The following is a 17042-nucleotide window of genomic DNA, read 5'->3' on the forward strand; positions in this document are numbered from 1 at the left end:
CTGATTGGTTGCTTTCTTTTCTAACACAAAACCACTGAAATGCGTAGTGCATGGTCCGAGAAGGACAAACAAATCAACGTAACACTGTAATATTACAGATCAACAACACAGATACGATTCTCATTTATTCATTGTATATACATTTTTATTACATTTGATTTATATAATTAAATCAATGTTTTGTTTGTTTTATCTGAGTGTTCCACTTCCAGGGTATTCTCTGAATACCTTGAAGGCCCTGACGGTTCGCCACTGGTATGTAGGTATTCTTGGTGTATAGGTATTTATTGGGTATTTATATATTTGTGGTTAATGGTTTAATGTTAACATTTAATTACTTTTAAATTAACCAGTGAATGGTACTGCCAGCCAATTACGTCGTTTGACTGCAGGTTGTCAGATTCATGTCACATTAAGCTAGCTACCTAGCTTTACTGTAGCCTTTGTTCAATAAGTTGTTAGCTAACACTGGTGATGTCTGTGACTTGAATAAATCAATAAGTGCTGAAACTGCTTTAAGATCAGCATTTGTAAATATATGCAAAACTATTATATTTAGTTAACAAGATCGAGAGCTGCAGAGGTTTAGAGTCAAGTTGTAGAAATAAGTTAAGTCACATCCTGATAATAGTTAGCTATTTGGAGAGTGATAGGTGTCTGAGTTCAACTACTGGTGTACAATTTACTCTTTAATACTTCTGCGATATGCATATTGTAAAGCATGTTCAACTGTATCATTAGACAGACATTTAACCTTACTGATCATCAAATGTATTCAGAGAACCAATGCCACTAGCATTAGCTAACAAGCAATTACAGACACAGCTACCTTTAGTTTGCTTAGTGCAATCTGCCAACCTACTGACTCTTTAGCTGAGCATCGTAGCCCACAACATTCTCCGGGTATGGATGATTTATCATTTGAGATGTCTAACAATACAAATAAATAGGGCTGATGCTGAATCTGCTTTCCTAGAACACTAGGTACACAATGAGAAATGTCCCCGAGGCTGCACCACTGTCCAACACTTAACAACCACTACTGGTCTAATCTTCTCCCCTCTCCCTCTTGCCAATAAGCATTACAGTATATTCTTCAAAATAATGTAGATTCAGCCCAGCTCATTCAGCCATCTAATATGGACAATGGTCAGCAGCTCACCTTGATTCAGAGTTTCTAGGGCTAAAGACGTAACTCCCACTGAATTCGCCCTTGCATTTGCACAATATCTGTTGAGCAATTTCCCATACGAGACAGGTTTCTACAGCTACCATGTTTATTTGACATTAACATTGTTTCTAGCGTTGAGGTTAAATTCCCATATGGTTTTACCTTGTCCCATTAGCCGTTGCAACAGAAACTTAGAGGCAGAACAGGTTTTGATGGGAGTGTAGCGACATCACAGAGTAACCTCTTACTCAGTTACCATCCCTGCCATGACAGAGGGAAAGCAGAATTTGAAGAGACAGGTTTGAAAATAACTATCTTATGATGGATAATGTTTCTGTTGTGAAAATGTTCATTCTATCAGGGTTAAACGAGACAAATAATTACAGACTAACTCTTTTCACATTTACTTTACTGTATTACTGTGTGATTTTGTTTCTCAATATCTCTCTCATCATGATCATCATCTTGGATGAAAACATGCATGAACCCATGTACATCTTATTGTGCAGTTTTTGCATTAATGGACTTTATGGGACCACAGGTTTCTTCCCTAAATTCCTCTTAGATCTGCTGACTTCTTCTCAACAAATCTCATATGAAGGATGCCTTTTGCAGGCTTTTGTCATGTACTCGTTTGCTTGTTGTGATTTATCCATTTTAGCAGTCATGGCTTACGACAGATATCTGGCTATATGTCGACCACTACACTACCACTCTGTCATGTCAAAGAGGAGGCTCTCTCAGCTCATATGTTTCTCCTGGCTAACACCTTTCTGCGTTTTCTCTGTTAATGTTCTGCTAACCTCCAGACTAAAGCTGTGTAGTTTCAAAATACATAGAATCTTTTGTGTCAATTGGATAATTGTCAAACTTGCTTGTTCTGATGCTGACACCCTTTCAAACAACATCGCTGCATATATTACAATAGTCATTTATGTGTTTCATGGGATTTTCACAATTTGGACGTATATGCATCTTGTTAAAACTTGTGTTAGGTCCAAAGAAGACAGGGTAAAGTTTATGCAGACATGTGTTCCTCACTTGACCTCTTTAATCACATTCCTTGTTGCAATAGTGTTTGATTTGATGTATATGCGATTTGGCTCCAGAGATATACATCAGAGCCTTCAAAACTTAATTGCTATTGTATTTCTGCTAATTTCTCCTGTGATTAATCCTCTAATATATGGATTTAAACTGACCAAGATACGAAACAGAATTTTAGGTTTAGTGTATATTAAAAGAAAATAATTGCTTCAGTTGAGTATATCCTCAAATGTAACAGATTGTAAAATTTAAAAATGCAATGTTTAGGATATGTCATAAGAATGGGAAAAGGTTTTCTTTAAAATGTCAGCAGAATGTAATTTAATACGAACAAATAAATACAAGCCTGATAATATGTTGATAATTTGCTACATATGCATGTGTGGCTACAGTAAATGGACATTTTATGTTTTGCATGTAATGCATTTAGAGCTTGTAGATATCTAAAGGACAACACTTCTGTTGAATAGCACATTCTTACAACTCTCGTTTTAATGTCTATGCTCCTTATCATGATGTTTCTACATCTTATACAAAATATAACAATTACCTGCACACTTTTTCCATACATTAATTTACCTTGCCAGAAAATATGTTGTATATCATGTTTATATGTGAGCGTTACTCTCTGAACTGAAGCCATGTTGTTTGAGCGTTTAACCAGAATGTACTGAATATTTATTTTATTACTGCATAGAACTGTATTTTACACAAAACAAGTCTAAGTAAAAAAATTCTTGGATGAAAATGTTATTTTCTGCAAAACATGCTTTCACGTTTAACAATGTTATCCATAACCAGCTCAGGTCTCTGAATAAATATACTTGTGTATATATATATATATACTGTATGTATGTGTATATATATAATATAAATTAATTACTTGTGTTATGCACAATACATCCCTATTTACATAATGGTTTATCATTTTGCATTTACTATCCACCACATGGTATTATTTTATTTTGTATGTAATCATTTGTCCCTATATTTAAACTAATATTAAATGTTGTGCTTCATTTTTTCAAATACTTATTTCAACGACGTACAAATTCATTGCACACACACTATGTCTTCTAACCTTCGTCCTATAGCCCATTACCTACAGGTAATATTGTCAGGAGGATTATATTACTTCAACATATTGGAAAAAACAACTGTATTGTTATTACTTGATCACTGTGATTTGCTTGGAAATTACATTTTGTCAGCCAATTATTCTTTTCAGTTTTACATTTCTATTGAAGCTCAAACAGACACTGATCATTTTTAGTTCGAGATGAGACATTCATTGCTACCTTCAGGCTTTTGTAAAAGGATTAGGGCTGTCAGTTGATAAAAACAATTTATCGCATTAATCACAACAATTCCTCTCTTATCTAACATGCAAATGGATATCTGATGTGTGTGTTTTCTGTTCTATTTTACTAAACGTTTGTAAAGCCACAAGATAAAGCTGAAGGTATTTTGCTTACATCTTTACCATAGTGGAACGGTACAATAAACTTATTTGAATTAACCAATAAATAGTTTTTGTCACAAATGATTAATAAATAAACCTTGTTTAGGTCAGGAACAGTTTAAATGCTAATACATCTTCACTTGTATGTTTTTTGTTTAATTTTAAATAGAACATATATTTCATCTCAGTTAAACAAGCTCCAGTAAATATCTGCCATGAATCTGAACACAGTGTGGCCCAATTCCAATCCACCCCCTACACACTACTCCTCCGTTTGCGCGTTGGTGCGGAGAGTCCGCCACATTAAGTGCTGTTCCAAACCAACAAGTGTGCAGTGGGACTGGGTTATCAAGCCCTCAAACAGCGAGTCTGCATCGGTGCTGACTTCACCTGCTGCACTACCTGACCGGACTCAACGCTGTGTATGTCCGTCAGGAAACAAGCTGTTTACAAACAGTTCCTGCAAACATTCACTGATAAATTGAAATGTTAACAACCTCATGATAATCTCATATTTTTTTAACCTGTGTTTAGTCATCATACCTATGCATTTTATTATAAAGTTGTGTATATTTACAGACCGTTGCAAAAACTAAGAAGCTTATGAACATCAGGTTTAAAACTAAAAGAGCGTTACAAAAAAGCAACACAATTAAAGATGTTTGGAGTTTTATTTTAGTTATTCATTTTATTTTTTGTCCAAGAGATGCTGATTTGAAACCGTTGTTACATATTGTTACGGCATTTCCTGTTTCTGCCAGAGAGATGGGAGTTTGTCCCACAAGTCCCCGGTTGGGTGCTTCTTGTTGGAGTTTACCCCAGTGGACGAGAGGGTCGCCTCCCTACGCCTGCGGGTTATGGGGGGGAAAACTCTGACTGTTGTGTGTGCTTATGCACCAAACAGCAGTTCAGAGTATACGGCCTTCTTGGAGACCCTGGAAAGAGTCCTGTATGGGGCTCCTGAAGGGGACTCTTTAATCTTGCTGGGAGACTTCAACGCACATGTGGGCAATGATCAGACCCGGCGTCATGGGCGGGCCCCAAGGGGGCGGGCCCCATGGGGCCGGGACCGCCCATCCAGGGTTTGGGCCCGCCCATCCAGGATTTGGGCCCGCCCATCCAGGATTTGGGCCCGCCCATCCAGGATTTGGGCCCGCCCATCCAGGATTTGGGCCCACTGTTTTAATCAGGGCTGAATACAACATTTTAATTGTTTTATTATTATGTTCAGTGGCGGCGCCAGGGTATACTGGGGTAGGCTACAGCCATACCAAGAAATGGCTTAGCCCCACCATGAAAAACGATTTTAAAGTAAGCAAAATAAAGTCTGCCAACTCGCGCGGAGTAAATTGCACAGACAGCAGTAAATACCGAAGACTAGAAACGGTTTGAAAACTTTTGTCACGTAGTGATCATCTTCTCAATAGAACATCTTTGATAATGTCTTCTGGCCAATCAGAATCACGATAACGACGTGGTGTTGTTGCAGAAAGTCCCGACGGAGAATACTTTTGCTGTAGCACATTTCTATATACATCGATACAACATTACGTGTTGATAGAAATCAACACATAATGAAATGAGACCCCACGGTTTGATGATTGATAGGTGTGTGGGCTGTCTTTCATTTTGACACACAAAACAATGGGGGCTATCCACCCTTATCCACAATGTAAAGTAATTCACACAGCCTCTTCCCTCTTCTCTCTGTGAGGAGCAGCAGGTTCAGCTTTCAGAACAAAGTAACACAAAACTAAAATGGCATTCTTTTTTTTTAAATATGTCGTGTAGTAATAGATGTATTTATTTTTCTTCTCAAGAGAGTACCAGAATGTGTATTTTATGTTAGTATTTCAAAAAATCTCCTGGGGGAGAATCTCCCCAGACCCCACTGCAGTATAGAAGTGGCTTTCCACAGAGGGCTTTCTTAACCCTCTCAAACGCCAGCTGACACCGCTCTGGCCACTGGACCGGATCTGAAGCACCCTTTCGGGTCAGGTCGGTCAGGGGACTGGTCAGCTCCGAAAGGCCGGGATGAACCGCCTATAGTAGCCGGCCAGCCCCATGAACTTCCTGACCTCTTTTTTCGTCTTGGGCACCGGACAGGCGGAAATGGCGGCTGTTTTCTCTATCTGTGGCCGCACCTGCCCAAGTGGTACCCCAGATACCGTACCTCCCTCTGTCCAACTGCACACTTCTTCGGGTTGGCCGTGAGTCCCGCCTGCCTCAGGGACTCGAGCACTGGCCCCACCTGCTGCATATGCTGCTCCCATGTTTCACTGTGGATGATAACATCATCCAAGTAAGCAGCAGCATATGCAGAGTGGGGACGCAGGACTTGGGGTGTTTCGCAATGTCAAGGAAGGCTGCTCCAGAGCCACTATTTCAGGCATACTACGTTATCGAGTGCCGCCAAAGGACTGTTCCAATGTCCAGCATACTTGGAATTTTACCGAGCCTGGTGTACTTCGTAGCAAGAAGGGCCGTCTGGTGAGACATCTCACTTCATGTTACTCTGAGAACTGGGGTTACGTAAGTAACCTATAGTTGTCATTCATAACACTCCGTTCGATGTCTCACTATGGGATATTGAAACTCCCGTATTGCTAGACATGCTTATCTCGAAAATCACCAAAACAACCAGAACTTAACAGGTAGAACCCTGTCTCAAGCCCAGGATGTAGCCAGTCCACGAGTAGAATGAGCACGCAGGCCCGTTGGTGCCTGCAAACCCTGACTCGTATAAGCCAGAGCAATCGCTTCCACAATCCAGTGGGAGAGCCGTTGCCTGGTAATGGGCTTGCCCTTATGAGGGTTAGCCCAGGATACAAAGAGTTGGTCATTGCATAGAAACTCTTTTGACCTGTCCATATAGGTGCGTAAAGCACGGACTGGGCACAGCAAATTCGGCCGCTGTTCCTCAGACGAACACAGTGACGGAGGAAATGCCTCAATGTCAATGGGGGTACGTGAGCCAACCACCTTAGGTACAAAGGCAGGGTTGGGCTTCAGCAACACTCTCGTTTTTCCCGGGGAAAACTGAGTGCATGAAGGATGTACAGAGAGCGCACAAATGTCACTGACTCGCTTGGCAGATGCCAGAGCCAGTAACAACATTGTCTTCAGTGACAGGTGTTTCATGTCAGCTTCTTCCAGGGGTTCAAATGGAGGTCGAGTGAGCCCATCTAAAACCACTGCCAAGTCCCATAAGGGCACCAGTGACCTGGAAACAGGGAGGAGCCTGCGAGCCCCTTTCATAAAACGGCAGACCAAGGGATGTTGGCTAGCCGTCTTTCCCTCAAAGCCCACATGGCATGCAGCAATAGCAGCCAGGTACACTTTGATCGTAGAGAAAGCTCTGTGTTTATCAATCAGGTCCTGTAGAAATGATAGAATCACCCCGACAGGACATTGAAAAGAGATGTGTCCTTTTTGAAGGCACCACTCCTCAAACACCCTCCACTTATGCCCCTTTCACACCAGCGCTTTTTCAGCTCCGGCTCGGAGCTGGAGCCTGAAAAGCGCCGTTTTTTCCTGTTCACACTGCAGCGGCGCCGGCTCTTAGCTCCGGAATCGGGTTCACTTCCAGCTCCAAAAAATTGTCGGTCTAGAGGCAAGAGCTTCGGAGCTAAGAGGTGGCGTCGCTTACGTCTCTCTTACGTCGAGGCGTGCAGGAAACTAAACCCTCCTCCCCTGAACATGGGTCGACTGTCATGCCTGCCTACAAGCAGTAGTGCTTATAAACACACTTTATAAAGTCAGGCAACACTAACCAGGCTTCGTGTGATTCTGTTTATTTGTACCTTACTTTGACCATCCGTTCATTGTTATTGATCATTGTGGAGAGAGGCAGGCGTGTTGTTTTGTATTATAGCAGCAATCGGATGGAATCAATACATGGGCTGCACAGGTTGTCGTGTCCGACTATCACAAGTAGAATCATAATAAAAATACGCCGGTAAAATGTGCCTGTAGAAAACGGTTTATGCCACAATAGGATAGCAATAGCAAGTAGTCAGTTAGCTTCGGTTGCTATGCTAACATCACCCATTTTATACCAGAGAAACTTTCATAACAGCGTTGTGATACCAAACAGCGTCAATTCAGACTGACACACATTCACTTAGGCTAAGGGGAACTGGGGATATGTATCAGCTGCTTGTGTGAGTCGGACAGTGAATACTTTAGAGCGGCCGCAGCAGTGTGAGCTAACCGTGAGCTAACGGAGGAGAATAAACTCCCGTGGAAGAGCAGCCAACACTGCAGCGGTCGGTAAATGCTGCAGAAACACATTAATAAACAATGAACCACGGCACTCTGGAGCAAAGTATAAGGTTGGAGAAGTCGTTATTCAATTTAATCTGGCTTCGTGTGATTAAAAGCAACACGATCATCGACCCGACGCAGTTCCCCGTTGTTGTTGTGAGTGCCGTAATGCCGTTGGGGAGCAAATCAGCGATGTAAACGATGACGTCATGACGCAGCAGCGGCAGCACCAGTCGGGTGCTGGGCGGTGTGAACAGAGCGGGAGCAGAAAAGGGAAACCGGAGCTGAACCAGAAAAGCTCCCGCTCGGAGCTAGAAAGGGAAAAGCGCTGGTGTGAAAGCCGCATTACAGTCATAGAGGGACCTGGTGGAGGAAGCTCTTGCACTCTGAATAGTGTTTATCACCTTCTGAGGGAGTCCCACTGTATTCAGGTTATACCACTCACGGGCCAGGCCCATAGTGCCAAGCGCTCTGGGAGTGGGTGAAAAATCGTCCCCCCCGCCTGAGACAGTATGTCCCTGCGTAGCGGGAGCTGCCACGGCTGCCCGCAAAGCAGCTGATATATCTCCGCCAGCCAGTACATTGCAGGCCAGTGTGGAGCTATTAGGATCAGTGTGTGGCATTGTTCTCTCACTCTGGCCGGAGTTGGGGGTATCAGAGCCAGGGGTGGGAACGCGTACAGAAGGACCGGAGGCCAAACGTGCGCGAGCGCGACACACCTAACGGTGCGTTTAAATCGCGCATTGAAAAGAACAGCTGACATTGAGCGTTTTCTTTTGATGCGAACAGATCCACCGCGGCCCGGCCGTAACGCACCCACAGCTGACTCACAATTATTGGATGTAGAGTCCAGTCTGCATATAGTGGTGCACCTCTGGACAGCAGATCTGCCCCGAGGTTCATCACTCCTGGTACGTGCGTCGCTCTCAGAGAGAGGAGACGTCCGCAGCTCCATAAGATCAGTTTGCGTGCCAGCATGTGTAACTGGAGAGAACGCAAACCCCCTTGGCGGTTTATATACGATATTGTGGTCGTGTTGTCTGTCCTCATGATGTCCTCTGAGAAAAGGCAGAAAGAGTTTCAGGGTGAGGAACACCGCTAAAAGCTCCAGATAATTTATGTGTGACCATTGGAGGTCTCTGGAGGGTGGACCACCTTCCGCGATAGGACAGCACCCATAGGCACGCCACGTACTAGAAAAGTCGGGTGCAGCCAGTGGCGCAGTGCCATTACGCATTTCATAGTGACCATCACTCTCCGCGCGCCATGACGCACGGGGTCCAGTCTGAGGGCAGCTACCCAGCGCTGAAACTCCCTCATGTGCAAGCGTCCCAGTCGTACCACCAGGATGGCTGACGCCATGAGCCCCAGTAACCGCAGACATGATCTGAAGAGAACATATTTGCGTGGCTGGAAATGAGCGAGGCAAGCCCTGAAGGCTTTCACTCTCTCTGCTGACAGGCGGGCTGTAAAGGGCACCAAATTCAGGCGTAGGCCCAGGAAGAGTACAGTCTGGGCTGGGGACAACATGCTCTTTTCTGTGTTTATTACGAAACCCAGGTCGAGCAGGTGTTTTACGAGGACATTAGTCTGCGTAATAGCCTCTTGCTCCAACTGTGCGAGAAGGAGCCAATCGTCCAGATAAGTTGCCAGGCGAATACCCTGTTGTCTTAACGGGGCTATCGCGGCTTCCATACACCGTACAAACACTCGTGGGCTGAGAGACAGACCAAGGGAAGTACTCTGTACTCGTAACAGACACCCTGAAAGGCGGACCTCAGATATTTCCTGTGTAGATAATATACTGGGATGTGGAAATACGTGTCTTTCAGGTCGACTGATGTGAACCAATCGTTTTGGCGCACGAGACACAACAGAGATGTGTGAGTGAGCATTCTGAATTTGTATCTTTTGAGATATTTGTTCAGAGCCCTCAAATCTAATATAGGCCGAATTCCGTTCCCTCCCCGTTTGGGAACGAGGAAATACTTGGAATAAAAGCCGCTCTGACTCTGTTCGGAGGGTATTATAGATATAGCCTGCTTGTCTAGTAGCGAGAGGATCTCTTGCTCTAAAATATGGGCTGACTCTCCCCGGGCTTGCGAATGCAGAATGCCCGAAAAGTGAGGGGGCGTGACAGCGAATTGGAGTCTGTAACCCCGTGTTATTGTCTTGAAAACCCAAGCAGAATCTGTGAGCATCCTCCACTTTTCGCTTCTCAAAGCGAGTGGAGATGTCACATCCCTGTCGTCTGCCCTCTTTTATTGACTGCGCCCTTGGCTTTAAGCCTGGAAACGACAGTGGAAAATGATTTATTAAAAGACAATAGTGATGACATGTGTTTGTGTGACTTAAACGAGCAGTGGAGCTTGCTGTCGTTGATGTTAAGTCCATTTCCCTCATGGCGCGAACTTGAGGATGACGTTCTGACATCACTCGAGGCGGCGGAAAGATGGGGGCATGGTTGCACCCCGGAAACACATGAGCATCTAACACTGGAATGTGTTCTGGAGCTGGAGAACAGGGAACTTCCAGCTCCTTTATCGAGGAGAGGAGAGGAGGCTGTCAGGCCGCCCGCTTCTTCTTCCTCGCCTGGTGGCTGAAAGTTTAGGCCGGCTGTGCCTGAGCGGCTGCTGCCGGAACCGGAGACTTTCTTGGCCAGCTCGTCCTCGCCTCGTGTCTTCTTCGAAGCTAGAGCGGAGCCAAATATGCCCTCGGGAACAATAGGCATGTCCAAGACGTCCTCTTTTTCCCGGTCTGGAAGGTTCGTCAGGGTAAGCCACCTGGCTCTCTCCTGTACCACCATTATCCCCAGTGCTTTGCCCGTGGCTTGGACTGCACAGCGCTGCACACGGAGGCAAATGTCCGTGATCGCTGCGATTTCGTCCCACACGGCAGGCTCAGGTTTGATCGTCATGTCCTCGCAGAGCTCCGCCTGGTAGGCTGTCAGCAGCGAGGAGACGTTGAGCGCCCTGGCGGACAAAGCTGCGGCTTTATAGGCTCTTTCGGTCATTGCTGACTGGAAGCGGTCTGCCTTTGCCGGTAGCGTGGGGTACCCTCGGTACCGAAGCCAGCCGCGGTTGGAGGTGGGCTGCCACCAGCGGTTCCATGGGCGGCATGCGGAGCAGGCCGAGCTTCTCCATGCCGACACAGTCCAAAGAGGAGGCACCCTGGATTCGGGCCTTGTTGCTGAAAGGGCGGTCTCTCCACGAGACCGACACCTCGTCCAGCATCTCTGGAAAGACTGGGAGAAGCTGCTTCTTCATCCTCGCTGCTTGGGGCAAGTTCTTCCCCTCATAGCGAGATCTGGAGGTCTCCTTGGCCACTTCAGGCCAGGGGATGTCCAGCCTGGACGCAGCGCGTTGGCACACGGTCTGCAAGTCCATACTGAGGCAGGGCGAAGCTGGTGTGCTTTCGCCCGGGGGAGCGGACATCGCCTCCGGCTTGGCAGCCTGGGCAGATGAAACGAAGATGTCATCTGAGTCGGATAAGAGGAACTCAGAGGCATCCTCTTCATCCTCCTCCATATAATCCAGCTGTAGGACATCCTCCGCGGGTGGAACCACGGTGAGGTCCAGTTGGGAGCCCCAGCTTGACACAGCACGGGGCTCCGCTCTCGCGGCTCCAGCCGCCACCGGGCCCCAGCCTGACACGGCGCGGGGCTCCGATTGCCGTGGCTACCGCCATTGTTGAGCCCCTTTCTGACACAGCGCGGGGCTCAATCTCCGTGGCGGTCGCCACCATGTCCCGATTGCCGGCCGGCGAATCAACGGACATGAAGGGGTCCCGTCCCGACAGGCTAGCTTGGCGCGCTAGCCGTCAGCGGAGGCTCTTGATGGTGAAGCGGGCACAATGCCCGCACAAACCGGGGGTATCAATAGCTTCCTGGGCGTGTTCCAGCCGAAGGCAGGACGAGCAGACCTGGTGTGAGTCCGTGCCGAGATCCTAAACCCGCAGCCGCAGAGCCGAGCCTCCGAGCCTCTGACTCCTCTGGTGTGAGGGAGGGAAGGGTCCATCCTCGTTTGCCGGGGTGTCGGCACGGAGGGACAAGCTAGTAACAGGTATGTTACCGAAAAAAATCCAACCTTATCGTTATTCCGAAAGGAAAAAACGACGGGGTAGATTTTTCTTTAAAAAATATTAACTGGTGTGTTAATATCTTTCTTATCTCCGTCTCCTCTGGTGTGAGGGAGAGAAGAGTCCGTCCCCGCTCACCGTGGTGTTAGCAACAGGTATGTTACTGTTTGAAGAAAAAAATCAAACCTTACCGTTATTTCGAAAGAAAAAACGGCGGGGCAGATTACAATATTAACTGGTGTGTTAATATTTGTTCAATTCTTCTGCAAAGCAAAAAAGTAACCGGCAAGCTTCTTCTGCATGACGATGCTGGGGGGAATCTCCTCCTCGGGTCTAGGGTAGGTCGGCCCGCTGGAACGGCAGGTGGTCGGGACTCTTCTGTCATACTCCGCCGGGGAAGCGAGAGGTGATCCTCCGCGAGGGCGACAGCTGCCTCCAAGCTGGCGGGCCGGTGGCACTGGACCCAATCCGCCATTGACGATGGCAGGCCGGTGCCAAACTGCTCCAGCGCTACCTGCTCCACGACGTCCTCAGCGGAGTGCATCCCCAGCTGAAGCCAGAGCCTTGCCGCATCGAGGAGCTGCTGCTCGTAGAAGGGCCGGCCAGCGTCCTCGAAGGGGAGGGCTCTGAACCCTTTTCCGAAAACTTCCGGGGCTTGAGCCCAAGTAGCCACTCCCTAGCGGCTACTGCCGTACTTGCCTTGAACTGTTATTGATAAGGTTAATCTTGCCCCCCTCCGACGTAAGCGTGAAGTATTGGTTCTTGGTTCTTGCCGGGCAGCCGAGTGCGGTCAGCTAAGAGCCGGGTTTCGGTGCTTAGAGCCGGCTCCGCTGCGGTGGAAACAGGAAGAACCGGAGCTTAATCAGGCTCTAGCCCGGAACCGGCCCTAAAACCGGTTTGGTGGAAAAGGGGCTGTCACACCCCCCGGACTCTGCAAACCACGTAGATGTTACGCTACATTGCAAACGCATTAGGCACACCCAAGTGGGGACACACGCATGTGATTGGCTTAAAATGAAGCAGACATCTGATTGGCCGAAGACACTCGCCTCTTAAAAAAATGTATGTGTGAATCTAGCGGTGTCAGGGGAGTCTCAAAAATCAAGATCAAGATTCAAACACAGAAAGCGTTTTTTAAATAAATGTAACACTCAAATATGTTTTTGATGTAACTATTTGTGTGTGGATCAGAAATATATTTGTGAGACTTTTTTACATTTATAAAATGATAGGTTTTTGTGTGTGCATTGAAAAATATGTGTGTGGATGGAAACATTTATATATAAATCCGGAATTACATTTGTGTATCCTTCTGTGTGCATTTATTTATCTTTGAGACTGATCTGACCCCATATGATGTTCCACAATATCAGGAAGCCTTCTTTCAAATCATGCAAATATTTATTTTATGTGCTTGTTTTCTGTCTGTTAGAAGAGTTTCAGAATAACTGTCAGCTTGTTGGTCTACTAAACAGCATTCAAATACAGCTTTAGTCACATCCTTGTTTATGTTACAGTGTACTATTTTTGTGAAAACAGTGTACGTAAGTAATTTTATTTTATATATGTTATATATATAAATTGTATCCCTATGTATTAGATTCCCATATTTACTTCTGTATTTTTTCTTTATATTTAATTGAGCATTGCTGGTTGGGGCCTAAGAACTAACGTTTAATTGCCAATCACTGTTATTGCTGTGCACATTGCAATAAAAAAGAGAATCAAGCGGAGTTTTCTAAATATTTCGGTCACAATGATCCACTGGCTGTTTCAACACCAGCTTTGCAAATAAACTCTTTATTTTTCTGCTTCTGTCACCTTCCTGTAAACCCAGAGTTACATTTACTAAAAGTCGGCTCACATCCTGACATATGACATGTATACAGCTAGCATCATGGAGAAACACCTGGAAGCAAATTACGTCTAATATTGAAGGAGTGGGAGCTGTAATCCATTGTGGGACACTCTTCATTGTTCACCTGAATCTGGCCTAAATATAGAGCAATATTTGTATACATCTTCTTTTCCGCAAAAACTAGAAGTTCCCCATTAACAGGCTAGCAGTTGAATTACCTGACCACACAATGAATCTCAATCAACCAACCCAAAATAAGAAATGTAGGATTTTTGTAAAACATATTGTGGTATTTGATATCATCTTTTGCCCTATTTTGGACGGATCCGATGGTTTTATTAATGATATCTTCCAATTCCTCAGTGTGGTGTTGTAGTGAAAGCTGTTATAAATAGATGGCATGGAGGGAAACTAGAGTCAGAGCAGACGGCTCAGAGGATCATATCACTCTGACCTCCTATTGTATGCTGTACAGGTAACAATTTAAGATTTAAAAACTGGTAATATGTAATATCTGATTATGGACAATGTTTCTGTTGTAAGGATTTTCACTCTCGCAGGGGTAAATGAGACAATGAATATCAGAATGGCTATCTTTTCACTAGCTTTACTGTATTACTGTGTGATATTGTTTCTCAATATCTCTCTCATCCTGATCATCATCTTAGATGAAAACATGCATGAACCCATGTACATCTTATTGTGCAGTTTTTGCATTAATGGACTTTATGGGCCCACAGGTTTCTTCCCTAAATTCCTCTTAGATCTGCTGACTTCTTCTCAACAAATCTCATATGAAGGATGCCTTTTGCAGGCTTTTGTCATGTACTCGTTTGCTTGCTGTGATTTATCCATTTTAGCAGTCATGGCTTACGACAGATATATGGCTATATGTCGACCACTACACTACCACTCTGTCATGTCAAAGAGGAGGCTCTCTCAGCTCATATGTTTCTCCTGGCTAACACCTTTCTGCGTTTTCTCTGTTAGTCTTCTGCTAACCTCCAGACTAAAGCTGTGTAGTTTCAAAATTCAGAAACTCTTTTGTGTTAACTGGATAATTGTTAAACTTGCTTGCTCTGATGTTGACACCTCTTCCAGTGAGATTCTTTCATATACAACCATAGTCATTTATGTGTCTCATGGGTTTTTTTACAATATGGACTTATATGCATATTATAAAATCTTGTTCAAGGTCCAAAGAAGACAGGGTAAAGTTTATGCAGACATGTGTTCCTCACCTGACCTCTTTAATCACATTCCTTGTTGTAATAATATTTGATTTGATGTATATGCGTTTTGGCTCCACAGATATACGTCAAAGCCTTCAGAACTTTATTGCTATTGAATTTCTGCTGATTCCTCCTGTGATTAATCCTCTAATATATGGATTCAAACTGACCAAAATACGAAACAGAATTTTAGGTTTATTGCATTTCGAAAGAAAATAAGCTTTTCTATTCAATTTCAACTCTGATTTCTTCCTATTATTATTAGTTTTAACGGGGATAATACAGATAAACATTGTTTGATAGGAATGAGCAAAACATCAGATAACGTTTATACATAGTGCATCTAATCAAAGCTAATATGGTGCCCCTTCTCCTGGTTGTGCAATTACATTTAATGTAATAATGACTCAATTTCTCAATATATGCTTACTAACAAAATTGTAAATATTCAATTTTGCTCACTTTATTTGTATGTATTGTAACATGAATGAATTGTGATTATTCTGCTCTTATTTGTAATGCAATTATGTTTTGTGAGACAGAAATTTGCTCTACAGCATCACACAAATAATATATTTAAATTTTTGACCGGACAAGTTCTTATGTAATAATATCGAAGATTGTCATTGAAGCACATTTCTGTCTTTTGCTGAATGAGGGAACACAATGGTGATTGATGATATTGCCCAGTGATGAAGGCCCTTTTTAGTTTGCAGTATTACTGACTGTTTCTGTGACCACCTCGTTGGAGGACTTAGCCCTTACATCTGAATATTTAGAGTTCATATTTCAATTAATGCAAATAGTCCAGTAAAGCTACACCTTAAACATTTATGTGCAACCTCTGAACAAAACATCCAGATTGCTCTTAACCTGTTCTACATGTATAGATCTCTTTATACTTTGTGTCCTTTTCATACCTTTAAACTGCATGGCCTGTTTTTACTCCGATGTATTTCTGTAACACTTTGGTCAGGGGACTTCAGATGAAAAATGCAGTTTGGCTTATTCTGGCATTTTATATACAATGTGTGATTATACATTTGCAGTGTACCTTCACAAATTAGCTAAACTAAATAATTTATTTTGTGTAATCTGACCTTTTCTTAGGATGTAAGAAGATTCAGATCTTGGTTGATATAAATAACTTGTGAATTCATTGAAATGTTCCTTACATCATACTGTAACTGTGTCCTGATAGAAATGAGGAAATGTTTGTCCGTTTGTCAAAACTCATCTCCACTGATAGTGACTCACTTGCTGTCAGTGTCTCGGGTCATCCTCCCCTGCTGGGGCCAGGCTCCTCATTAGTAAGCTGCCCAGCAGAGCCCCAGCTGCAGCCCCGACAGCTGACTTGGGACCTGTGTTCACCCTGGAGGAGCCGGCCAGGGCCCCGACTGCAGCTCCCAGCGCAGCCGCTCCGGCCCTCAGCCACGATGGAGTCAAGTCAGCCTGAAGCTGCAACGCTTGGTTATCTTCGTCTCTCTATGGACCCAGAATCACAATCACTGTATCAAATAAACCATACCACCATCCCCACATTCAGCAAATCCAGTGGATGGTATCTGGAAGTACAGCTTATATATAGTCATTAAATATCAATATGTTTTTAACCAAATAAAGCACCATTGAAATTGTCATGATATTGTATGGTTGGCCATTGATATTTGCACAATGAACATTTTGATAATTGATGTCATATGAACTAACAGAGGGGCAAAGGCTAACAATAGAAAAAAGCTGGTAAATTTAGAAAACAACATTACTTTACTGTTATGCAGCATGCAAAACCATGTACAAATCAACACTTCAGTACGGAGCCCTGGAGGGTTCATAGAGAGAAACATAAATAAAAAGAGGCCACGTTTTATTAATTAGTGCGCACGAGATGTAATTCGTGGCCTCAATTAAAATAAAACGAGGCCACGT

At 44.3% G+C, this 17042-nt stretch overlaps 3 protein-coding genes across 5 annotated transcripts in view; 2 read left to right on the forward strand and 1 right to left on the reverse strand.

Annotated features, from left to right (window-relative positions):
- The window catches only part of LOC117560118 (GTPase IMAP family member 8-like), an 80006-nt gene that overhangs the window by 51414 nt on the left and 11550 nt on the right, over positions 1 to 17042 (reverse strand). For 2 of the 3 annotated variants that reach the window (XM_034236909.1, XM_034236908.1), the window contains exon 5: positions 16371 to 16598. In XM_034236909.1, the coding sequence (XP_034092800.1) occupies positions 16377 to 16598 (222 nt within the window). In that variant the 3' untranslated portion in view covers positions 16371 to 16376. Of the gene's footprint in view, positions 1 to 13849; positions 16599 to 17042 lie in introns of those variants that run through there. The other variant, XM_034236907.1, reaches the window with a different exon arrangement.
- On the forward strand, positions 1490 to 2422 carry LOC117560125 (olfactory receptor 6B2-like). The gene has a single exon (XM_034236921.1). It carries the CDS (start codon positions 1490 to 1492, stop codon positions 2420 to 2422), a length of 933 nt encoding a protein of 310 aa, XP_034092812.1.
- Positions 14402 to 15332, forward strand: LOC117560096 (olfactory receptor 142-like). Its single transcript, XM_034236862.1, is given in 2 exon segments — positions 14402 to 15019; positions 15021 to 15332. Coding segments are annotated over 2 exon segments (930 nt in total).

This window comes from Gymnodraco acuticeps, unplaced genomic scaffold (assembly GCF_902827175.1).
Source record: "Gymnodraco acuticeps unplaced genomic scaffold, fGymAcu1.1, whole genome shotgun sequence".
Lineage (NCBI taxonomy): Eukaryota > Metazoa > Chordata > Actinopteri > Perciformes > Bathydraconidae > Gymnodraco > Gymnodraco acuticeps.